Source organism: Aphelocoma coerulescens, chromosome 10 (assembly GCF_041296385.1).
Source record: "Aphelocoma coerulescens isolate FSJ_1873_10779 chromosome 10, UR_Acoe_1.0, whole genome shotgun sequence".
In the NCBI taxonomy this organism is placed as follows: domain Eukaryota; kingdom Metazoa; phylum Chordata; class Aves; order Passeriformes; family Corvidae; genus Aphelocoma; species Aphelocoma coerulescens.
In genome coordinates, this window is record NC_091024.1 from 2,806,693 (window position 1) to 2,833,063 (window position 26,371).

Sequence of the window (26,371 nt, forward strand, 5' to 3'; positions counted from 1 at the left end):
AAGCACATACACACCATCTCTCCAGCGGGTTGATTTATGGAAACAATTATAATTCTGGTGGAGTCTTTCTGAGCTGAGAAAGTTTGTAGCTACAGTAGAGCGTCTCATGTTGCAAAAAGGAGAAAACAGAAATGGAGTACTTGGATATCCAGCTCTTATCAACAGGAACAAGTAAGTTATCTGTCCTTTACAAGATCATTCCGCAGTTTCTAATAGCTAATAACTTATCTTTATCTCTAAATGTTAGATGCTAAAAAAAGAATTTAGAAAACTATTTCTACTAATAATCTGAAAAGGATAGGAATAAAAATCCAGGGCTAAAGCCATGAGGTCTGTTTTGAAACCTGAACTAGAGAAAAGTTGCATGATAGATTATGCTAATAGTAAATATACAGTTATGAAGTAATCAGGAGAATTTTATCATGTGTGAAAATGCAGTTGAAATGAATCAATAGGAGATTTTTGGAAGGACTAAAGACAGAACTGTGTTTACAATCAGTGTAAATGCCTGTTTATGTAAAAGTTTGTATGAGAGATATCTATCAATATGCATTAGCATGTTTTAAAAAATGAGCTCAGCATGTCATACATTTACTTGTAGTACTTTTCAGTAGCACAATGTATCCTTGCACGTTTGTAACAATTGAGCATAACAACTTACACATGCACCTTTTCTCACAGATCTTTTACTTTCAGTGCAAGCAGCAAATTCAAGTAGTAAAGAAGGTCACGACAACAAAGGTTTTTATAACTTGTGTCTTTAAAGGATATTCTGACTGAAGAGATATTTAAGAAGCTCTTCTATTTCGCCATTAACTATTAAGGAATAACGATCAGAATTCTAGAAGAGGGAGCAATCTCATTTAAATGAATCTGTAACTCGTAAAGACAGAAGGCAGGTCGGTGACCTAAGAGCAACAGTCTACTTGAGATTTAATTTTCATTATGTTGTTCATGAACACCCAGAACACTGCACTATAATGCACAAATGGATACTGACATGGATCCTGCCAATTTTGCTCTACAGATCATACTTTTACATTATCTTTCTAATGGGCACTATATCTTTAGCTTGCAATGACATGACTCCAGAGCAAATGGCTACAAATGTGAACTGTTCCAGCCCTGAGCGACATACCAGAAGCTATGATTATATGGAAGGGGGGGATGTAAGAGTGAGAAGACTTTTCTGTCGAACTCAGTGGTATATGAGGATTGATAAGCGAGGCAAAGTGAAAGGGACAAGAGAAGCAAACAACAATTACAGTAAGTAATATTTTTGTTTTTCCTAAGTTTTTAGAAATTTGCACATCATTGTTTCCTATTCCTTGATTTACCATAACTTCAGAAGAGTTCTGTATTGTGTACTGACCATTGTGTAAAACAAGTTTTCCAATTAATTGTATAGCAGGACATTTGCTATTGATTTTGAAATGCGTCATTTTAAATACTACATTGTAGATCTGCTAATGTATTAGTTACAGCTGGGAACTATTAGCAAACAGAGAGCCTATTTTAACAAGTGAACTAAGGTTGTAAGTACGAAAATGTATAACCACCAACTCTGCTCATAAAATACTCCTGAAACATTAAACCACATTTATGTCGTGCACAGACTACCTAAAAGTTTGGTGTGTTTGAGTTAACAATTGAAACACAGCAATACTAGAAAGTTCAATGGAAAGAATTATGTAAACTCTCTTGCAAAATCTTTTAGATAGTTTGCCAAGCCAGGAACAAAATCTATTATAGTTTCTGCAGTTCATTATTACAATGATCATGATGCTGAAAAAATATTCTCCCCCTTTCTTCCACAACCATGACTCATCTAGAGAGAATGGACATACAATATTTTATGAAGCTGTACCAAATACAAATTCTGAACTGGAAAAAGAATTGTTGTACTAAATATGTATTTTCCACACAAATACCTATATAATCTTTGATTTATACTCGAAAGGATCAATTTTTACAGTCACTATTTTTGCCACTTTGTCTTTTGTGTTGTTACAAATGTATTGTTTATTTAGAGAAACATGTCATCTGCTTGAAAAGACATTACTAACATGCAACAGGAAAATACATAGGATTATATTGCATATTTCAAAACAAAATTATAAGGAAAAGGGGCCAGAGACATGCTGGTCTAGTATTTAGAGACAAATAACACGACAAATATATTTCCAAGAATGTTGTTAAAAATAGTTTTAATTTGTTGTATATAATAGTGTGCTTTTTATAACAGCAGCAGCAAAAGAAATCCATAAATCAAACTTCAAGAAGTGTTAGTGTGGTTCAGCCTTCAGCTGAGGCTGAGTGCTTGTGTTCTAGCAGGAGTGCACTTTCGCGTGCTACGCCTGCCTAGTGGGCTTCATAATTTATTTCTTTACTTCATGACTACATTAAGTGCTTGGCAACTTGTGTGGCTAAATCTGCATTGACTAATGTTACTGTTTCTTTTAAAATTTGTTTCCATATGTCTCCTTTCTTCCTACACTATTACATAGTGAATAACTATATTCCTCTGAAAGACAACACATGGCCAGCAGCCAACTAAATTATTTGGTCCATATTCAAGAAGACTCCCTTTGAGTTTCAGGAGGGCATTGCTACAATAGAGATCCATAGGGCTAGTTTTGAAGTGAAATGTTGTTCCCATAGAAATCACTGGAAAATATGTTACTGACTGTTGAAACTGATCCTTCTAAATTAATGCAGATAAGTGAATATTCACAGTACCCAATTTTTTTCTGTTATTATTTACAAACACATTATGGAAGCATCTAGAGCTGACTAATTATACACAGCTGCTATTTTAGTTCCATGATGCTCAAGAAAAACTTTGTTAGCAATTTAGCATTATTTCAAATTCAAGCAGAGGTTCTCAGTTCTCTGAAGGATCCCATTCTGCTTAAACATGTTAATGACACCTTTAAAGATGCTGTAGTGAGCCCATTAGAGAACACCAGATCCTCTTGTGCCAGTGATTTTTGTAGTCTCTTGCAGTTTTCTGAAGACTTTATGATAATTTAGTGATAGTAAGTAACTATTACAAATTAAAGATAGGCAAACTTGAGCCACTAAAGCCTTATGTTTATATTGCAGTGGGAGAAAAAAAAAATCCTTTTTCTAGTAAATGCAATGAATACGAGGAGAAAAACCAAATGAAATAGTAATGGTTATCTGGTAACTGATGTGCACTGTGATGAACTGTCTTGAAATTTGTCTGAGGTATGTAGGAAGTTCCCACCATTTTAAGTCTAATGAGCTAATTTATCTACTGTAGCTTAGGGAATAACATCCAAATCCTTTTGTTGGACAAGTAGAATAGGCAAATATAGACAAAGAGGATGAGAAAAATGTGAACACTGAAAACCTGGATTTTCTAAGAAACTAAAAAAATTAGTATTATTATAGAAACACTTTTTGTCATAACCTTTGTTCAACAAAAGATGTGAACAGCCTTTCTGAAGATGTGCTTATGGCTCTCTACTAAAATCCATAACCATAAAGAAAATAATATTCTATGAGGGGGCAAAAAGCAAAACAAACAAACAAACAGGAAAAATAATCCCCACCTGGACTAGTACACTTTCCCTAAGCAAAAATTTTAACAATAGAAGACTAAACAGGATATTTTTATCCAGGGTCCTTGAAAAACATAGTTTTAATAACATACCCATGAAAAGGATGTGGTTTTGTGTGTGTTCAAATGTTCTTGTTCCACGATTTCCAGTCCTGAAAGTCAGTAAAAGGTAAATCACACCTGTTTCTTAGGATGGAATGCCAGAACTGCTGCAGTCTAACCAATCAATGGACATGAAAAGTGTTGCTCCAAGAGGTTTCTTCTCATTTTAACCTAATTTTCCACTTACATAATAAATAACAGGAATTCTTTTCCCTTTTGAATGTGCTAACTTGTGCTACTAAAATAAGAAAAAATGTAATATTTTTACTATCATATCTTAGCTTCATAAAGGAAGCTGCCCTGTCAGTTTTGTAGATCAAATGAACTGCTTCTTTTCAGCCCATGGGTGTGAAGCATGAATATTGTGAAGAACAATCTTCACACTGAGAAATGTCTTTAGAAGGATAACTTCATCACACCTTTGGCAAGTGCCAAAATTCACAGAGGCTCTCCTATCAGTTGGGATTATAAGAATGCCAAGATGATGAGGAATTAGGGTCTTTGTATTTCAGACTTCTCCAACTACAGAATAAAAATATATATATACACCCACACACAATGAAAGTAACAGCACAAATAGTGAAAGTGTTACAATTTCTACGGTTTTAAGTTAACAGCCACTGTACTAAATGTGTGTGGATTCAAATTTCATGACATAACTGAATGCTGAAGCAAATCCTCACTCACCAATTGTAAATAATCTGTATTTATCATTTGCTTGCTTCAAAACACATTAGAATTCAACTGCTTAGTTAAAGAAATCCATGTGTGCTGTCTCAGTGCAAGCAAATTGCCAAATCCTGTTTACAGCAGTGCTGACCTTGTTAGGTACCCAAAGAATGTGGTTCTGTGCACATTTCAGAAAGCAGCAGAGCCTTCTGGTGGACATAAAGGTGATAATTCAAGAGTGAACTAATCAAATCAGAGGACAGTGATCTCCACTAAGCAGGGGAAATCACTTTGCACCTGACAGCTTTGCTTTCAACCTGAAAACTAAATGGCAGAGTGAGAACTGAGAGTCACCCACTGAAAAACTAAAGCAAGAATTAGGCAGCAGCCAAGAGGTTAGGTCACCCAGAAAAGTCTGTCATTATTCATAACAAAATTTCTCTTTGACAAAAACACAAAAACTTACTATAACTTGCTGAAGTCTAACCCTTTTTAACAAAAAATAAATTTTGCATCTTGTTCAAGGAAAAGAATCCAAGTGGGCACACAAAACACACACTTTTTGAATTCATGATTGTAAAATGTGAGATTGATGGAACAAATCTTGGAGACAAGGCAATTTGCTAACTCTGTACCTTTGACAGAAAAGTAAATCTCTCCTTAACTGTTTACTTCTTCCTTCATTTCAGTTTGAGTTTCAGAATTTCACCAGATTTTCCTTAATTTTGTTCAGAAAAAAAGGCAGCAAAAACCAGAGTTTGTTTTGACTCTATCCAAGAGGATTTATAACTATGACTGGATGATGCTTTAGGACTTTCCATGCTCTGTTGCCTTTGGAATCTCATTTTAAAGACTTCAAAGGGTCTCTTAGTTACTAGAAAAGCCTTCCCGGAACCTGAATCCTAAGATGTCTGATCCTATCATATTCCATGTGTGCTCTAAACCCAGAAAATGCCTATTTCCTCTTCTTTTCAGTGGATAAAGCCAACCAAAAAAAGAGTAAAGTAGTCTAGTGAGATCTTGACATAAAATGGCTGAAATCTTGATTACAATTTTATCTTGGAAAACGACTTCCATTTTGACCAAAATCCAACAAGTCATAGTTTTCAGCAATATAAAAGAACTCCAACTTAGTTTTGCTCAAATGTAAACCCTAACTGACCACAAAAAACACTTTATATGCATCTTAGTGGTTAAATACTCCAACATGCTTAGAAATCAGACTTCCATTAGCATTTTATATATGCTTCTTAGCATGAAAAAAATACATGTATGCTGTGTTTCTGTATCAATTTTATTTCTGTTGCTTAAATACATATTACATAGAGAACCGAGAAGATTCAGCTTCTGAAAATCAGGTATTTCAAGGCAGGTATTGATGGACTAGATTCAGTTATGGGTTATATGCATTCCAAACTAACAGAAAGTCTGTCCCTGCAACTGCATTCATGATTTTTCAAGAGGTTGTTGGTTCACCCAACACTTTGGTGTCAGGAGAAGACAAACCTTCACTAACATTAAAGTGCTTTTGTGTCACATTAGTACTCTGCTAGTTTTTTCAATTATAACAGCAAGAGGTTTAATTCAAATGGGAATATATGCGTATCCTTCTCAAAACCTAGCCCACAGCACCAAGGATGACTTTCTCTGCCACAGTGATTAATCAGACCTAAATATACCAGACTCCCCTGCTGCCTCTCCAGTTCTCTGTCTGGCACTGGGGGTACATACCAGCCCTCAGGTTTCAACCAGCAGAGAGATCTATGCCCATCTCTCAGCCTGCACATTATCACAAATCCCAGGTTTTCACCCTCACCTGCTGCTGCTGATGGGTTTTAGCAAAGATGCAGATAACAGAAGCAGCTGAGTTGTACCTGTCTTACAGCTTCTATTGACTTTTTTGGTAAGTGTAGCCTTTGGGGAGGTGAGGAGAAGAAAGCAGGGCATGAAGCCTTGAACTGTTGCAGCAAAATTCTTCAGGTCTCACATATCAACATCCAGATCAGTGCCCAGCTGACATAGTATCACAGGGGTGCCACAAAACACACATAAAACTGTTTACAACTTCTGAATTTACCTCCTGAATCTTCATCACCTTGTCTATTCTTAGGCATTTACCAGCTGAAAAATATGTGTAAAGCCAGACGGTAGCAGTTTACACTCACTTTCTTCTCACTCTCATGAACAAAAATGATTGCATAAGCTCTGTGGGGGAAAACTCAAACCCCTGGGCTCAGGCCCAGGCAGCAGCTCCACAAGTTAACATACACCAACAGGGCTATGCCTGCCTGGGGGAGCTTCAAAACCGACCTAACATCAGTCTGAGAAGTGAAAAACATCTGAGTCTATAGATATTGTCCCCACTGATTCCTTCAGCCTTGATACAGCCTCATAGTTCAGCTGTGACTTGGCAGTTTTTCTGAATCTCCCAATACTGAGATTTATCAGAAATGAGAAATAGGACATTTTTATGGAACAATCAAACAAATGTAGCAGCCAACTGCAGAAGCAGTTACAGGATACTTTTAAAAAGATAAATTGCAGCCCCTTCTCCCCCACAGCTTTCCCCCCCCCACATTGTTTACAATTTCTGAACCTTCAAAAAATTCAGTATGTATCATTGAGTATGTTATTGCTCCATCCTGAAGAAAATGTGCTGAAGTGGCCCTGACCTGAGACTCAAGAGACTTGAGGCTAATCCAAACTTCTAAGCAATTTGCTTACAGACTTTGGGAAAATTCTTCACACTCTCTGTGCCTCTAAGAATTATTCACCTCTCTGTAAAGAGCTTTAAAAAGTATTAGTGAAAAAACTTCCAAACCCCAAAAGAATTGTGTGTTAATATTATAAATATTAAATAATTTGATAATAGAACATTGATTGACTAATAGAAAATTAACTAGAATACCTGAAGTCAGTAGCTAGACAGAAAAATACAGAGCTCTGACAAATCTTAAAGAAGAACTTTCCATACAGGCAAATAGAATTTGGTCGAAAATTTGATTCCTTATACAGTCAGTCTTGCAAAACAAAGCCTAAATCCAGATATCCCCCTTCACAGCTTCCAACTTTCTGTATTGTTTGAGTACGTGAAAGTGATCGTTTCAGATTTCTAGGATCCTGGAATACGGAACAGAGTTGCCTTTCCTCTCCACCTTCCTTAAAGCTTAGGAAGGCCAAGACATCCTAAACCATATAATTATACTGTTCCACACTACAGGATCCATCAACTAGTAGTATATTTTGGAACACTTTTCTCATCAAAACAGAGTAAGTTTAGGCAAATGTAGGCTGTTACTCTTCATGGGTGGCACACTGCTTTCGTTGCATAATTGACTGTCTGTGACTATATTTGGCAACTGTATTTCAATTGTCTTGTTTGACCTTTGACATTATTTTTAATTCTGGATATGAAAGAAAGATCAAGTTAGCCTTCTGGTGTATGCAATTTAGAAACATTATTAATAAAAAGTTAATAGTGAAAATTTTTATGGCAGTAACATAATAGAGGTTAACAATCATAGCACTGAATTGTCACACTTTAAAACTTTCATAACACATGACATCATTTATACAAATGGAAAAAATTCTTTGTAACAATTGGTGTTGAAAAGTTAGAAGTGAATATTCAAGATGTGGCTCACAACTTCATAAAAACACACCAAAAAAGCAATAAAAATACCAATGCAATCAATAGGCTCTTTTTGACTATTATTTAGCTTTTAAAACAAAGTACAAAACCAGGATGAAGTTATTAAAAGGTCTAGATACTCTGTTCAAAACACTGAAATCCTCCTTCTGCATCCAGTCTTTCAAAATTAAGCCCAGTCAGGATACTGATAGATTAACTCAATCGAAAAGAGCAAACATGACCATTCCATGGCATTAATAACAACAGTAACTTCAACAGGGATCAACAAACCCCACTCATCTCCAGCGCTTCAATAATGGCACTTTTTGAATACCCCCATAACCAGAGGGATTTTTTTATGAAGGTGTTTCCTAGCATTAGTACTTCCATCTTTGGTAAACTGGCTTGCTTCCTTTTAAACGTGTCAACAGACACTGGGAGGTGCTATAGACTATAAAAAGAAGGTGCTTAGACTTTTCCTTGGCCATTTGGATACCTTGGAATTTCAATATTTGTCTAACTAGACGGTAATGTATTTCAAAGCAGAAAAAATAGCCTCAACTGTTAAAAACACACACATTTTCCTTAATAACTTGTGCTAATTTTATATGTTTTATTATGACCTTTAAATGCCACATGGGATTTGATATTTCAATCAAAAGTAAATGTTTACAGGAAAAAAAAAAAAAAAAAAAAGAGAACTTTATGATTGTTAAACACAGAAATTCTTTTAGGTGAACATACATATTTATCTAGAGCTGAAAAATATTAGAGGGGAAAAAATAACCACAATCAACATCAAATTTGGAAAAGGTTGTACGTGAATCTGTGCTGCAGCCCCTGAGCTGCTCAGGTGAACTGGTGCTGTTGTTCAGGGGCTGTTTGTGTGCACAGCTGCAATGCAGTGGCAAATACAGAGTTTTACGTGCCAGGTGTGTGGAAACACTCTGCAAGAGCTTGGTGGCTTCTCATGTAACACATGCACAACATCACATGGTGATGATAGGTTTGCCCTTTGAGTGGTCTACACAAACTCTAAGGGTGGCAATGTTCAGGCTCTCTAGCTAGCCACTAAGCAGATGGATTTGGGAGAAAATGCCGATCTAGTCAAGGGAAGAAGGCAGCAAACAGTGGAGTGATTCCAGTGTTTGTGAAAACAAGAGTTGTACTCCCTGACAGAAACTCTGAAGTAAACCAGAAAGGATAACTGAATCCTGGAGAGTGCAGTTAGTACTAACACAATGGGAAACTGCAACTTTCACCAGCTTTCAAAAGCAACTTTAACTCCACCATGCTAATTTATTTCCTTTGGAATAGCCCAGGCAGCTTGGGGACTGCACATAATGTGCAAGATGATACACAGAAATCCAAGCAGTTTTGGAGTGCTTATTGGTGAAATTTTACAAGGATTTAGGGAATTAGATATGTAAATCCAGCACATAGTGATTCAAATAATGAGACTTGCTTGATAGAGCTGCCTTACAACAAGAGAGATTTATGCTGTGGGAAAGGCCAGCACAAGATTTCCCCCAGCAGCAGCCCTTTATGTTTGCTTGTGGGAAAACTGCACCTGAGAAGCCCTGAATTCCCACTGAATTCACATCTCAACTGAATTCCACACCCCACACTAGTGCCTGCCTTAGTTCAGCACTATCTTAGCAATACCACACTAGAACACAGCACAAAAAGAAATCTCTGCCACGTACTGAGCACATCTCTGACCACATCTGAACCACAAGAGTGACAGAACTCACATGGCACTCTGCCTGCAAACATTGCTACTAATTGAAAGGGAAATTGTATACAACTACAAGTATTTTGAAACTGACTGGTGACAAAAAGCCATTCTTCCAATTCAAGTATGCTCTATTCTTCTAACCAAACTTTTTACATTTTTTGCTCACCATGGAGATTCTGGTCAGTATTTGCAACAAAGACTGAACACCAAAACCAAATAAAAAGGTACATGATTTCCAGGGCAAGCAAGTTCTTCAGAGCACTCTAAAACACTGCGTTATCAGTCAGAATAAAAAGAAACAAACTTCTTTATGCCCAAATTATGATTCCAAAAAGACAATTCATCCACTAAGGAAACAAAACACTACCTACCACACCAGATAAGGGACCACATAAGAACTGTGGAGAAAGCCCCACCAGGAAATGGACGGAGAGCCTCTTCCCTGTAAGGAATCCTCCTCTCCTAACTGCTGGCCAGCTACAAGGGCCTGGCTCTACCCTCCTTGCTCTCATCAGTATGCAATCAAGTACACAGGTGTTTTGAGTCTCTTGCTCTGTTTTGCATCCTGCCACTCCATCAGTACCCCACTGTGTTTCATTCCCTCTGAGCATCTGCTTCAGCAGCCAGGAAGGGAGCTTTCTTATAGGTGCTGTAAAAGACAGTCTAGCATGTTCTCCTACCTTATTAACAGTGCAACAGCCACATAGTTGGGTGAATTTGTATTGGACTTTGTAGTTGATATTTATTAGCTCAAAGGAAATCAAATGTTACATCAATTTTGAGAGTAGCCTTAGGAGAGTCTGCTCAAATTATAAAGGAAATGGCAAGAGTCCTAGGCCACTTATACTTGTCCCTTTAAATGTCTTTTAAGTTGAGCAATGAAAATAATACAGCTATTAATAAAACCAATATTTTAGATTATTATACACCAATTTCCATCAGAATGTTTATATGAGAAAACTGGTGCTCAGCCTCCTTTGCCAAAACAAAATTACTTAGCATGCCTTCATTTCTGATTGCACCCTTATGTGACTTGGGAAATTCTGTCTATATTACTGAAGAGACTGTCACGCAACTAAATTAAAGAAAAAAAAAATTACCACATCTTTCTAGGAAACTATTACCACATATTTCACAGAAATCATGCTCTGTTGATTTTTTAGCTAAGTAATCCAGTGTTTTAAATTTGAATTCCTCTAATTTAATCATATTCTTCTAGGACACATTCTGATGAAAACTTCTGAAATGGCAGTTTCATCCAGAGGGAACACAGGAAGCAAAACCAGTCTATACCAAAACCATAAAACTATCATTAGACAAAAAGCAGAATTTTCAAGTTATTCATAACACATAAGGCAAACCCCTCTAATTTTGGTTGGTGATGAACAGCCTAACTGATCTAGGCAGGTTATTCAAGAGAAACTGATGAGTTACAATGGCTCTAACATTTAAGCAGAAAATGATCTAGTGATAAAAGAGATATTTATCATAACTATCGTGAGAAGTTATTCGAGAATTATTCAGAACTGTTCAATATTTGAAATGGAATACACTATGTTTGTCAAAACAAGACTTTTTCTCTTAGATTACAAAATATTCCATAAACACAAGTAGGTATCTGTACACTGTCCTTTTCACATAGGAACCCAGAGCCAGTTCTCTGAAAGGGCTGACAAGCACTCAAGGGACACTTCAAGCTACCTTTAAAAAGGGCAATACTTAATCCTAACCCCGCAGAACATATATGGTGCTTGAATTTCTACATCACTTCAGGTGGTATCTACAAAGATGTGCAAGTAGCCACTGTTATGCAACTGTGTGAGACAAAAATAACAGAACCCATGTTTCCTTACTTTGTCCTAATCGCTTGTAAGTGATAATCTTGTATACATAGGACATTTTTCTCCTGCTAGAGCTCCATTAAAATTATGAGTGCCCTTACAAAAATCTTTTTTCCCTTTCCTCCTCTTCACATTGCTGTTCACTTTTTTCTGTCTGTGCTAGAATTTTGTTTAGGGTATCCTTATCCATATATGATAAAATTGAATAAATATGAGTTTTGTGCAAATTATTTCCCCAACAGACTACCCAGATTCAAAAATCAGAACGTAGGTGATCACCCCTTTTCAGGTAATGTAGGAAAATGAAGAGTATTTCTGTCTGTATACAGCACTGTAAATATTGAAGATTTTGGATCGCAATTTATTGCCTTCTTGTTCATACTTCAACAATTCAGTTATGGGTGTTTTCAGCTGAACTGAGCTTAGCAAGGAGAATTTTTTGTTACAGAGCTCGTTTCCCGAGTTTACTCTCCAACACCAGACCCGTCACAGTGGGATGGTTCCTTCCTTTGTTTTCCTCTTAAGAGCTATCTGGCAGCTGCACCCCAAACTAGCCCCTGTTAGTGGATTCCTAAAGAATTATATATACACCATCTCTTGTAATCACATGTGCTGCAATCTACATCAGGTGGTATTGTACAAAAAAGTCTGATTTGAACCCTGTCAGACCGTGCCATATTTGTTCCATTAACATAGATTTCTACATGAAAAAACAATTCCCTCTCTGTGTGAATGGTATTTGATTGAAATACATTCTCAACAAAAGAGAGATGTAATTAACATGAGAAAGTAATTGTCAAGAAGTACAGCATTGGCTCTTTCCAACAAAAAGTCAAAATACGGCTTTTCTGTTCGTATTGACTTAGGGATGAACTATGGAAAATTATCACTGATAGTCTACATAGTGGCTGTTGAAAGCAAAAAATATTGCACAGCTGTGGAGGAGTTAAGTTACTGACTCGTGGAAAAGCTATCTAACCCTGTGATTCATTAGGAAAAGTTTGCTCAAGAGTTGAAAGACCCATATTAGGAAAGAGACAAATACATGCCATTTGTAAAAGTCTGGCTCTACTGAAATCAGTAAAAGTTTTGTTACTGATGCCTATCCATGGCTCAGGAGTTATTTTAAAATATGGCAAATAATAACTATTGCTTCTGCAAATCCATGTGCTTTTACTTTAAGATACCATTTCATAACATTGGTAATAAATACTAGGCATAAAGAAAAAACGAAATTCCTGCTCCACTATTAATCTCTTCCTGACTTTCAAGTCAGAATGACTTATCTATTTTACCAACATCTATGTAGGAGTAATGCTGCTATCTCTATTTATTCTACTCAAGATATAGTCTGAAAAGTGCAATACATCAGAATATACCCAATTTAGGATATTCACCTTGAAAAATAGTTAGCTATCACTTTTCAGATATATGTGCCAATTTATATATTTATATGAAAGATATAACTGAAAGTTTATTCCAGGTTTTTCTGACCTTTATTAAAACCACAGATTCACATTTCTATACTGGCTTAAAACTGATAGCATTATTTATAGTGCATATGTATTCAATAGTAGAAGTATAATCTCGTTTTGTAAGATTTTTTCCTACCATAGAACATTTGTATTTACATATGAATCAAGAATACACGGATAGTCATGGGGGGATTAAGGTGACACAAAGAGACCAAGTTAAGAACAGCAGAATTACTTTGTTTCATTTTCTGTGGTAAAAAACAATCATCATCTCAGTAAACTTTGGTAATGTTTCCCCAGCTCCTTCCTGCTATACAGCTGAAGTCACAGATATTTTATGCAAAGAAATAAAAGGTTTCTTCACCACTTTAAGTGCTTGGAATAGCCATAATTGTTTCAGTCAGCGCAAAAAGCATAGCAAATCCTTTACTAAGAACAGGTTTTCTTTATACATTTGAGAATATACCACCACAAGCACAGCCAAGCCCTCTGCTCTTTTAACTGTACACTCTTCAAGGCAGTTCAAAAATTTCCTGCTAGGTTCAATGTTATGCAGTCACTATTCTTTTATGTTACAAACACTGGGAGATAATAGTACCATAAGGAGTAGAAATGATCATAAATACAATGCAGACTCAAAAAAGGCTGTCAAACTGAGTCTGCCAATCACAGAATTATGCAAGCTTAATGCAAATCCTCCACAAAATAAAAATGTAAGAGCTGCAAACCCTTTATTTGCACATGCAGCTTCTGCTACCCAGTCCAAAGTCTTATATTAAAACCCCACTAGCCATTACCTGAGTCATCTAACTTTATAAACCTATGGATGAAATCTCTACCATTTTATTCCGCTTCCTTAAAATGAACATTTTATTCTTCCCTGCTTGAACAAAGCCCTTGTTTAAGCCCATTAGCTGAAATGCATGTTTCCAAATATCTACAACTTATAGACCAGCTGTTTTCCAGATTTTAAGGGGTCCATATATTCTGCTACAGGTTGCTTATGTACTACTTCTATGGAGCTCATCAAAATTTCATGACACCAATACATATAAAAGCAAACTGTAGCAGAAAAAATGGAAAAGTGGAACATTCTCAAAGGCCCTGACTGAAGCTGTTCTCTAAGGCTTGAGTGGTATGAAACCTGCCATTTGTTTCAAGATCAAGAGAAAAGTATGTCTTTACACTTATGCCAGTGCACTGCACTGTCGTCTATCAAACAGGTTGTTTGATTATTGTCAGAGATGGAAATTTGGAATTCTACCAATATAACAATATGGATGCCAGAATGGATCTGAATTTAAGTTATGAAATCCTTTAACAGACTGGTCACAGACACCTTTATTACAAACAGTCACCATACAGTGATAGAGCAGTACCCATGTGCTTCAAGAGCTGAGAAAATGAAGCACTGCAGTTTACAGGCACAGGAGAGCTCACATCCTTCCTTAGGTAGTTCAGGGCCACAAGAAACTTTCCTTAGTTAAAAGGAAAGGTAAAGGTAAGGCAAAAGTAAAGGGAAAGGTGAAGATAAACAAAGTGAAGTCGTTTCTATCATATTTTACATTCTTTCCTATGGTTAATTGAGAAAATACTTTATGTGGGGTTCTTGGTGATAATGCAAAAGAACAGTGGGTAAGAACGCTAAGCAACTAACTTCATAGCTGCCCTTTCTTATGCTCCCTCTATATATCTTTAGCTGATATAAACTGATAATTTAATTGAAATAAATATAACTGCACTGATTCACACTTGGGGATATAAAAAATAGAACAAAAGCAATGGAAAGCCAGATCGTGTACAACCAATAATATCATAAAATGTGTTAAAGTTAATTAAAACATTCAAAGAAATGTCATATAATTTGGATAATCCTATGCTCTATTAACTGTTTAGTACTGATTACTTATTCCATTACCTTTTTTACATTAGCTGTGACTGATAACTTCTGTTCATAATATAACATCATATTCTGTCACAACACTGGAACATGAGTTCTAGAGCTCTGATTTCTATTTTTAGGGTACAAGTAACTGTCACTGAAAAGCAAGGCCCCCTACTCTTATGTAATCCAGAAAAAGCAAAGCACAGAAAGGCTGTGGACTCTAGAGAATATTTACATTACTCTAGTTGAAACAGTTTTCTCACTGACTTCCTGATATTATGCACATGGAGAAAAGTAAGAGTGTGCACAGATACTTTTATCACCAGACTCAAGATGGTTAACACCTGATTTCCTCTACATCCTGGCACTCAAAACTGAAAAGAAGTCCCAATTTTCCAACTGATCAAGTCAGCTGAATTTTAAAAGGCAGATTAAAAATCACACAAATGCATACAGAATAAAAGAGAAATGTGGCTGCAGCTCCTACAGTCTATTTGCTCTGGTAATAGCAACTGGTCCTGTAGCAGAGGAACAATTTTCTGCACTGGTGCTGATGCTGCTGTTTTTCTCAGTTTTGATATAGAACTGTAAAGTGAGATAACAGCTAAAGATAACTGGATGACAGTGACACATTTACAAATACCTGGTCACATAAACAAAGAGAGAGGTTTCAAAGTGCTGCCTGTGTGTAATGCCAAGTATTCTACTGATTTCCCTAAAGTCAGGCTTCCAGTCAGGCTTAAATTTTAGACTGATGAAAACAGTGTGTAATCAGAAGGAAATTAATTACTTTAGGAAAATTATGACAAGGAATTACTTAAGCTATTCGAAAAAAAACCAGTGGTAGGATAATTGACACACATTTTGATCCACATACTGAGCAAGACAGGAGAAACATCTGCTACAAAAATTCTAATTTATTTATCAGAATTGAATTAGATTATTAAATTGGTTTTGATTTTGAGGGGGTTTTAATTTTCTCCTATTAGTTTATAATTTAGTCTTTGGTCTTATACAGATTTTGAAAGTTCAACTAAATCTAAATTATTTGCCAGCAGCAAACCAGAACAATTTGAGAGACCATACATATAAATATATGTCCAGGAGTGTTTTGAAGACAGGAGTGAGCCAGCTGGTTTCTATCAATTCCCACTCTGTGATGCAGCAGGGGTTAGTAAGATTTTCTTAGCAGCTTCTTGCATTTTGTACCTTGGAAGGAATTACGTAGTGCCTGCTTGTGTTCTTCTAGACATGTAATTGATATATTTAGATGTCTGAGTTCAGCACAAAATAGCAGATCTGATCTGGAAATGGAACTAAAATCTATTCAGTTGGGTAGTGTTTGCCCTACATTTTACATAACTACTGAGAGTGGGAAAAGATGTCTCTCTTCAATAGGGATTGCAGTGTTTATGGCTGAGATGATCTCTTAACTATGTGAAACAAAATTTCAAACCATTTAAAACTATTTGCTTCTTTGCCATAGGCCCCATAGGATACTGTCAAGCTCTGGAATACTGCAGCCACCTTCTTTCTTATGCAACCACTTTCTGAATTTTACTTCTTTTAAATAAATTTGGTTATTTGCTACTTCTGAGACCATTTTCACTGTTAAAAATGTGTTGCACGGTATATTTAAACTGATAACACATTGCAGAATGTCATTATGATCAATCTACAGGCACTTAATATTTGCTTTTAGTAATTTGTCCCAAAAATGTATAATTGTAAGTTATCCTGAAAGAACACAGGAAGGCAGTTCTTAGACTCAGTTTGTCCCCAGAATATGGCTCTGCTCTTTCTCCTGTCAAACCTGTTTCAGGAACCAGAAAACCTGCCACAGAAACAGCTGGAGACAGTACAATACACAGAACAAACCAGCAAGGCCTTGAGCTCAGGGAATATTTCACAGAAAAAAGAGCAGATTCTATGCTGGATTTATTTTTGCCCCCTTTAGATGAATTAGTCCAGCACCCATTGCCACGTTATATTTAGGCTGATGTTGTGACTGCCTGCAGCCAATTCACACAGGTGATATACAGGAAATGCACCTGGAATTAGTGTTCCTCAGAACAGAGTTCAGAGAATGAACCCCTTGTACATGGAAAAGGCATGTGAACATGGACTCCTTTTTTTCTCAGAAGAAAATGTTTTCTGTAGAAATGATATGACTAATTTTATGTCAGCTGTGATCACAAACTCGGGAAAGGGGGAAGGAAAACACCAGCTCTTTACTAGATGAAAACACAAAATAGCAGAGTAACCAAAATTTTAAAAAGACAAAGTAATCTATTTAAAGACTTTTGCATTACAGAAGAATTTGAAAAACAGGAGGCTGTGGTCTTATGTGGAATTTTCCAAGTTCAGATAATCAAAATAGCTGCAGACACTGAAACGGAATTTGGGAAGTTTTGCACCTCTAGTTGGATAGATCTTATTTTGCTGTGAAAAGGTTAATAAGCAACATTTTACATTTACTTTGGTATTTTGAGGCTACATTCTGAAAGTCTGAGAAGCTTGAAAAGATCATTTATTCTAGTAAAATTGGCACAAAATATTTAAATACTAGAAACATCCTTCGTCTGAGCTGTGGGGAAAGCACTTGTACAAGTTCAGCTCTAAACTATTAAATCATTAATTTTATTACTGCTTGGAAACAATTACATTTTGTAAACAGTCATTCCACTCTTTTTTTCCATTTTTCATATCAGTAAATTATTAATGCTGTAATAAGAGAGCACTTTTTCAGACCGAGGATTAAGACTTGGATTTTACATGACAGTATTAATTCTAAAAAATAATATTATTCTTCATTATAACCATATGTTTAGCTTCAAGGCATTTTTTATTGGAGGGAAATGTAGTTTCCTGCAAAAATGAGAAATTACTACATGCTGTCTAAGAGGCTGATCAAGAAAATATTTATATAAAGCACAGTGGAGATCAGTGAAGTAAAGGCTTCTAATAAGTTTAATGAGACATTCCCAAGAGAATGACTGCCTGGGGCAGCATGTTATTCAGTTGTTACTACACACTGCTATTCACCAGTCACACCTCTAAATTGAAAAGCTCCATAATTTTGCAATCTACTTTAGTGAAAAATGTCACACCCTTTGATTCTGAAGATTAAATCAAGAGAAATACTGGAAATACAGTGTCTGAATTACTGGGGTTCAGAAGAGACATGCACAGAAGGTGCCAATTGAGAGTCAGAACATTCTAGACCAATTCTTACTACGCCACCATTTTCAATAAAGAATGAAGCATTTGATTTATAAAACTATCTCCTAACTCACCAAAATTAACAGAGAGTTAATACAAAACTGAGGCCAAACAGGTTGTAAAATAAGGAAAAATACTTGAAAATTTTAAGGTACTTCTCTTTAGCAATTATTAATTGCAATACGGTCATAGAAATTCTCACTACAGTAATTAGGGAGGTAAATACTGAGGGTTGTAAACTGATGAGCACTGTATTACATTTATTCACTTTGAAAAATAACTAAAGAAAAGGTATTATGGCTTTCAATATTTCCCACTGCAGAGCAAATGTGTTAAGTTCAAAGTAAAAAGGAACGTGTATTTCCAAACATCAGTCTGGAAGTTCAAACCAGACTCTTCACACTATAGGATCAGCCATACAGGGTTGGAAGGGCAGATTATACATTTGATGATGCATGAGAAACTGTATAAATACTTCGAACAATGCAGACTTAAGAGTGGAACTTGGCTTACCCCTTCCTTTTCTGTCATAAAGGTAAACACCCACAAGTCCAAGTACGCATTCAAAGGGCAGATCTTGTAAGTAAAATAACAGCATTTCTAAACAATCATTTTAGTTTCCTGTCATATCTTCCCTCTTATGTTTGGTTCTCATCTTGCCTTTTTTTATACTTTTTTCACAGAGTTTTCAAGTTAGCAGTTTCTTTTATAAACCTTGACATGGCTCAGATCCCATAACTAATTTATTTGTCAGCTGTTATCATCAGGACAATGGTTTATCATAAAGTTGTTCCATCTAGCAGTGCATGTATCAATCAGTTTGTATGACTGGAAAACTGGAGAAATTTATGGATAAGGTAATGTCAAGTAAAGAAAATTTAAAATTATCAATAAATGAAATTCCAATGGAATACAAAAAATAACGGATTTCTGTTTAGCACTTAGTTGATTTTCTTTTTAATACAGTATGCCTACTGGTTTTGTGCCCAATGAATTGCAAAAGGGTAATTAGACATCAGCTACTTACGCTTAATCAAACATTCTGTACATGGACTAAATCTTATAAGCAAATTCTGCTGCTTGAGGATGTTGAACAATGTGCTGCATCAAGTCCTCAAGGAATATCTCTCTATCGTTAATCATGTTTCTTCAGACTACAATTTTTCCTGCTTGGAAATTACACACGGGACAAACCCACGACTTCTGAGTGCTTTGAATATTTCTCCATGACATCCAGATGTCTGGCACCTCACTGAAGCAGTAGCTTCAGCTATTCTCCTGAAAATCCTTGACAGATCCATTATTTCTGTGCAGATCATTTTTACAGCCATATTCATATTTAAAGTGCTTCAGAGAGTCTACACATGCACAGCAAATGCACAAAGCCCCGAAACAAGAACTTTTTTAGCCTTCTATGCTGTAAATAACAACAGATATGTGTTTATGCCATAACAGTATCACAAGGAGATGATAAAAGAAGAAAGTGATCGTGAACATAGGTAGCAACTTGTTTTTTGTTAACTTAATTAATTGTTCATTAAAATCATATCCACAGACAGAAAATTCCTGGGGTGGAGCAATTTCATCTCTGCTTTGAAAGCCACCATAACATATACTTGTACATTTATTTCTACTTACAAAGATTCTGAACAGTTCTATGAGGTACCATCTAGGAAACTCCTTCATTCTCTTGCTAAGGAAAGTACTCAATACAAATGCAAAGTTTACTTTCTATCAGTTTTAATTTAATAATAGGGAAAGATAAGAATTAAGTCATATTATAAAATATCTTAAATCAGTACCTTTATTTGCAGTAATTTTTTTTACCATTAGTTTTCACATTTGAGAAAGAATGAGAACACAAATTGTTTTACCTACAAATGAACTTCAAGATGCATCCATTTAAAAATACTAAGACTCAAAATAACTTAAACCAAACAAATACTTTAAAATATAGACACTATATTTAAAAAAAAGAGATAGAAAAATATTTCCTGAAACCTATTATTTTCAAAAGTATCCAATAAAAGTATTCATTTCACTGATAAGACTCTTCTGGAAAAACATGTGAGAGTAGTACACCAGCTAATGAATGTATTTACTGTGCTGGCTCACCAAATGCACACATGTACCAATAACACCATTAAAATTTTCGAACACTGACCATTGTGATTTGCATTTTCTTGCTTTAAGAGGCACAAACATTAACTTATTAAGTCCCAGAACAAAAGAACAAATTACATTACATATCATTAAACAGTGTCTTGTAAGCAAAGACAAGATCATTTTTCTTGGCTTTGAATCATTTGCAAAGGTCATTTGAATTCATAAATATGTGCTCCAAACTCAATCAATGAGAAACACAAGTTAGTGAAATCAGAAGTTACTTTTTTTTTTTAACTTATTTTCCATCCAAGTCTTTTCTGCCCCCTCTGTCCCTATTTAAGGTTTCACATACTTTATCTGAAGACAATTCTGCTTAGGAAAGGGTGTTTCACAAACACATTCCGTACAAGTGCTTAACTGTCAGACGTGCCAGCCTCCCTACCCTAAAAATCAGCAGCAGACTGCTTTTTTTCAACTACACTGCAGAGAGAGTCACAAGAAATAAAGTGCTGTACATATCACATGTGCTCTCCCAACATATGTACCTGGCAGAACAGAAAAGTACTGGGATGAAATTGGTGTCAGCTTTCTGAAAAATGTAATGGATGTCAAAACATCTCTTTGAATGGATGTCTACAGAAACTGTGACTAACAGACTGAGGAGCAGTGACCAGAAACTTTATGTGATAGACATTGAGGGGATACCTGCAACATATGAAATGTCTGGAAGCAGAGCCAGCTGATGAGGGACTGAACACAATGTGTACTTCACAGAATTTTCCTGAACAATCCTGGCACACTGGGGCAGTTCCCTAGCATGTGATAAGAGATCTCTCTCTGTGCTTGTGCTGCCCCTCCTCTTCCAGAAGCCCCTTGACAGGTTCTATCTGCCTGCAGGATCTGCAGGCATGAGCAGCACTTACTGGTTTCCTTACAGCGTTCAGCAGCAAGAGCTGCAATTGCTCTTTCAGCCTCTTAGCTGACAAATGATTAAAGAGAAATGCCCTGTATTTGCTAAATCACAAGGCTCTTGCTACTTTGTTATAGACAAGATACTGTTATCAAAAAGAAACTGCTTATTGAGCTATGCCTGCACACTGATGGAAATTACTTTAATACAGTCTGGAAATGGATTGTGCAGCAATAAAAGCAAATATTTGTTTTAACAAATACAACATCAGTGTGCTGTAAAAGCAAAAAGAAGTCTAACAAATAAAAGGAAGATGAAAATGTTGATTTGAAAATACTAATCAAATCAGAGAAAACAGTTAATATCAGGTGATCAAAATCATCAAATACCCCTTGTCAGGAGACAATGGTACGTGACATCTCACATGACAATGCTCCATTTTATATCAATGATATCACTAAATGCCCGTTTTTCTACATAAATTTCCAGCCTGAAGTACTGTCCTGTTGTTCAGGCTACGGTTATGGAGTAAGTCTAGACATAAAAGTGTCTGCTTGTAAAGTACTGAGCAACTGTCATTATAGACCAGAATGCCAGGAAACTCACCTCATTTATGACATAAATTTTCTCCCAAAACCTGACACATATTTCACCCACTAAAACTGTTGTGTCAGCCTAAGGGCTTGGTTTGTTTCTTTTCTACTTACTTTCTTTTTTTTTCCTACTGGTATCAACTATCTGTTATTTAATTTGCACCAAGTGGTTACAAAGACTGCTGCCACCATCCATGGGCATCATCTCTGAAGACAAACTATAGCCCATCTCTGCTGAGTGTCTGTTACATACACCAGACAGAATTTCAGCTCTGTAGGAAACTTCTTTCACTACAGGAATTTCAAGCTACATTTGATACACTGACCATACAACCATATAAAATTGTTTGGAATTTCATGCTGATTTTATAGAAAGTACAGTTGTTTTCAATTTCAGATGCCCATCTCTAGGTTGTTTATTTTCTTTTCCTGGCTTTAATCTGATTTCTTTCCCAGTTACTTTGTGGTATATCTTAGTCTGCTCTTAAACCTCTTCTGAACTTTTCTGGGGATGCTTTAGATAAAGCAACTGAAGAACATGGTTTACAATTTAATTTTTATATCAGGGATTATTAAGACCTTGTTGAGGCTTGGCCTTCTGAATTTCTCCTCATCAACATCTTATTAATTTATGCACGCCTTTAAAGTAATTTTGGTTATTGGAGTATGAAAAGAGTATTTCAATGAAACAGTCAATGTATAAGAATTTTCTCTTTCCCATCCTAGCCTGGTGATTTTTTTTCTTTTCACGAATAGATATGGAAAGGATTAAACCCCTTTACTTCAAATGGAAGCACATAAGAACAGACCTGCTCACTTAAGACAAGGAAAGACATTGATGTCTCAACTGTGAATAAAGTAGAAAAACAAGTACCCCAAACCAAAATAAAGTAACTCCAACAAGTTGGTACGAACGTCACAATCTACTTCAGGAAAAAAGAAAAAACTAAAAAATAACGTAAAAATTGTAACAATAATAATATTGCTTTGGACAAAACCTTTTGGCATTTCCTTTTTTAAAGTAGTAGGATTTCTTACTACTGTAACTTCATCCAACATCAGCTTACTCAAGGAAATCTCAATTCCTATTAGCATGACTTGTTTAAAAAAGTAATTTTGAATCTTTCATTTTTTAAAATTCTGTATAAATAGAAAACTCAAACACTTTTTTTTTAAAAAACTCTCCTTAAGTTAATGGCCAGCACAGGCAAAAGAACAAATGGATATAAGCTGTCACTGAAGAAATGCAGATTGCAAATTACTACAAAGTCTCTAGCCATTAAAATAAATCAAACTCTGGAACAGCCTTCGGCAGAAACACTGGGGGCAAAGAAATAACAGCTCCAATTTAGTATTGGCAAAGTTTATGAAAAGAGAATTATCTGATGCAATTCCCAGGCTAGCAGAGCACTGGACTTGATGACCCAGAGATCCCTTCCACTGTTATGTTCTTTGTTTGGCTAAATGCAGATGTTCATCTGGTTTTTAGCCTCACTGTGGTTTTTCTAAAGTGAAATTTAAATGAAAGTTAATATAATTTTTGCAAGTTTCGGTTACAAATTGCCCTTTGTAAGAACTATTTCTAGGCCTGCAGCAGAGTGGAACTTGTCAAAGAATTCTACCAGCTTTACTTAAAAGCTGGCTTAGCATTATAGGGGAGCACAGAAGTATAAATGCTCCGAGATGAATGCCCAGCAGTGCATACATCATGAGAAGAGGTAACTGATCTGCTAAAGAAAATAGGAAGAAAAAAATATCCATGTATGCTAGAACTGATACATCAGTAATATCAAGGAGAAAAGCAAAACAGAACATGAAAGAAAGCAAGGGACAAGAGGATATAAAAAAGTATAGGGAAGGAGAAATACAGGTATTTAATGTCTTTCTTAAAAAAACTAACTAATGAAAAACTATTACCATGCAGCTGTGAAAAGTCAATGTCAGCTTGAAAGGGAAAAAAATGAAATGTTTTGTTAGAGAGGAAATTCAGGTGACAATCTAACACATGCCTCTCTCCCACCTCCCTCACTTGTCTCCCCCGTGCTCAGCTCTTGCAATTTGCCTCGAGTAGGCTGCCTCTGAAAGACCCCATTTTGGAGAGGGAGTCACAGTGCAGTTGCTGTGGCACAGAGTTCTATCAATGACTCAATATGGAAAGAAACAGCTCCAACTCAGATGTATAACTCTAAACTATTGCTTAAGACAACATTAATAATATTTAAGCTTGAAAACAACCCGGTGCTCCTTAATAACTTGCATAATCTCCCTGCCTTCACTTTTTTTATATATTAACGAAAGAATATTTTTTATGTTGCAGGTAACTTAAATTTATCACAGAAAGTATTGCTGATATGTACCAGTGAGATGAAAATAAAGCAGTTTATAGAAAACAATGCCAAATGTTTTCTGGTTTTGAATAAATAAGTTCTCAGGAAGCCTTTAATGATTTTAAAATACACGTATCTTTACAGCTCTGATCAGTCATAAAAGCACACAAAGGTCAAGCAAATACTTTATCTTATTTAAGACACTGTCATCTGTTTTCTATCACTTGCAACTTCTAAGGTTTACACTCTTTCAAGGAGATGATACTGCTACACAAGACTTCAAAATAAAGGCTTTACACAGTTTCTGTGAACCTTGATGGCTAACTACATATTCCAAATGAAACCCTGATCCTGATAAATTCTAAGCTACATTGATTCTCTGAAAATAGAGAAATTACTTATACTGACATCACAACTTCAGTATATACTTAAAAATGACCACCATACACTTCTAAAGTGGCTGTATGCAGACACAATCACTCAGGGGTTTTTTAAAGTCTAGCCCTTTCTTCACAGGAATACACACAATTTTTCGGTTTTTCCAAGAATGATTGCTGCAGGTTTTCAATAAACATGGAAAGATTACAGAATATTAGTTCAGCTAAACCTTCTAGGTTGACTGGAGAACAACCAACCATTTTACAGCCCTTACTGTGTACCTTTGCAGGTATTCTAGAAATCCGAACGGTGGCAGTTGGAATAGTGGCAATCAAAGGAGTGGAAAGTGAATATTTTCTGGCAATGAACAAGTCAGGACGACTCTATGGAAAGGTATGGATGCAAACTTCCCTCATGGGTACATCCCTACAATCTTAAAGATAGTATTTTGAGATGTAGCATCTGTATGGTTTTTTTATAAAACACATTCCTAACTAAGTAAAATGTATTCTGCACTTACCCCATGCATCCCATATCAGACTTTTATGTCCATTTAATAAATGTAATGATTAGGTCTTATATATTCCTTCAAAATGTGGAATACTAAGGAGGAATAGACAAAGCTAGAGTACCCAATACTCAGATTTCAGAAGTCAAATTTATTTATTAAAATATTCATAATATGCAGGGTCTGTAATGCATATTCTTCTCCCATCCTCCCTAATCTAAGAATTTAAAAAGACACTTGTTCTTACCCAACCTTATTTTATTATTTACTCTCAACAGAAAGTATGCAACGAGGACTGCAACTTCATAGAACTGATTGAAGAAAACCATTACAATACATATGCTTCTGCAAAATGGACACACAAAGGAAAGGAGATGTTTGTTACACTAAACCACAAAGGGGTTCCCATGAAAGGTAAAAAAACAAAGAAAGAACACAGAGCATCCCACTTTCTTCCTCTGGCAATATCCTAATCACAAATGATCTATAAAGAACTAGTTCCAGCAGGAAGATTAATTTTAAGAAGACTGTTTGACAAGATATCAAGAGAGGCTGGAATACTACTGAGAAACTGAACAAGCTGGACTTGCGCATTTATGTTTATTTTTAAGAGACTACATGAAAAAGATTTGAAAATATACACAAAACCAGATTTACTAACTAAAAGTTGTAAAAAATTCTAAAGAGTTGTACAATCATTATCTTAGTCATAACTGGGTAGTTTCTTAAATTAATTTACCCTGAAGAATAAGTCATTACTTGATTATCTGATAATATTTTATTTAAAAAACTATCTGCTTCTTAAATATGGCTGCTATAATAATAATAAGCAGATGATAATGTTGTGTAAAATATGTCAGACTTTAAGGCTGCTGGAATGAGTTGTCAGATTATCAAGTCAATAGAAAATGTGGAGGCTGAGCAGTATTTTAAATACTTCCCCCAAGAAACTGATATCCTATACATAAACTATATGATCAAAAAAATATAATCTTGTAAATGTTTATTGTTGTATTCAGATAAGAGAGTTAGTTTGGAAAAATTAAGTTTACTCTAACACAAAATGTTCCTATCTATAAATGAAACAAATACCTAATGCTGCTCTAAAAGATGTTTCAAATAGTGTATGTAAAATAAAAATAGGAATAAATAATGTACTTCATCTCACTTCTCACAAATTAACATTTTATATAACGATGAAGCAAAAATTCAGACATATTAAGGTTTTTTATGTAACATATCCTATCTTTTGTATAATTCCTGTTAGGGCATACAGCTTTCAATATTGTTTTTCCATTCTTATACATGCTTTTTTCTGTTGTTACAGCATTAAACTTTATTTTAAGTTGTATTTGAACTTTACTGTTTTAAGTTATTTAAATGTTATTTATAAAAAAAGA

At 35.5% G+C, this 26,371-nt stretch overlaps 1 protein-coding gene and 1 long non-coding RNA gene across 5 annotated transcripts in view; one reads left to right on the top strand and one right to left on the bottom strand.

The window, feature by feature from the left end:
* The window catches only part of LOC138116723 (uncharacterized), an 80,559-nt gene extending 70,403 nt beyond the window's left edge, over window positions 1-10,156 (bottom strand). The window contains exon 1 of the long non-coding RNA XR_011154312.1: window positions 10,098-10,156. This is a non-coding gene — a long non-coding RNA (uncharacterized lncRNA). The remainder of the gene's footprint in view (window positions 1-10,097) is intronic.
* FGF7 (fibroblast growth factor 7) lies at window positions 1-26,280 on the top strand. Of its 4 annotated transcripts, none has more exons than XM_069026357.1 (4): window positions 1-171; window positions 1,028-1,266; window positions 24,753-24,856; window positions 25,250-26,280. In XM_069026357.1, the coding sequence occupies exons 1-4, from the start codon at window positions 107-109 to the stop codon at window positions 25,442-25,444; spliced, it is 603 nt and encodes a 200-aa protein (XP_068882458.1). In that variant the 5' UTR covers window positions 1-106; the 3' UTR covers window positions 25,445-26,280. The 4 variants fall into 4 exon arrangements, with proteins under 4 accessions (XP_068882458.1, XP_068882461.1, XP_068882459.1 ...); XM_069026360.1 differs by having other exon boundaries at window positions 1,072-1,266; XM_069026358.1 differs by having other exon boundaries at window positions 92-171; window positions 682-1,266.
* Window positions 26,281-26,371: the final 91 nt, after the last annotated feature.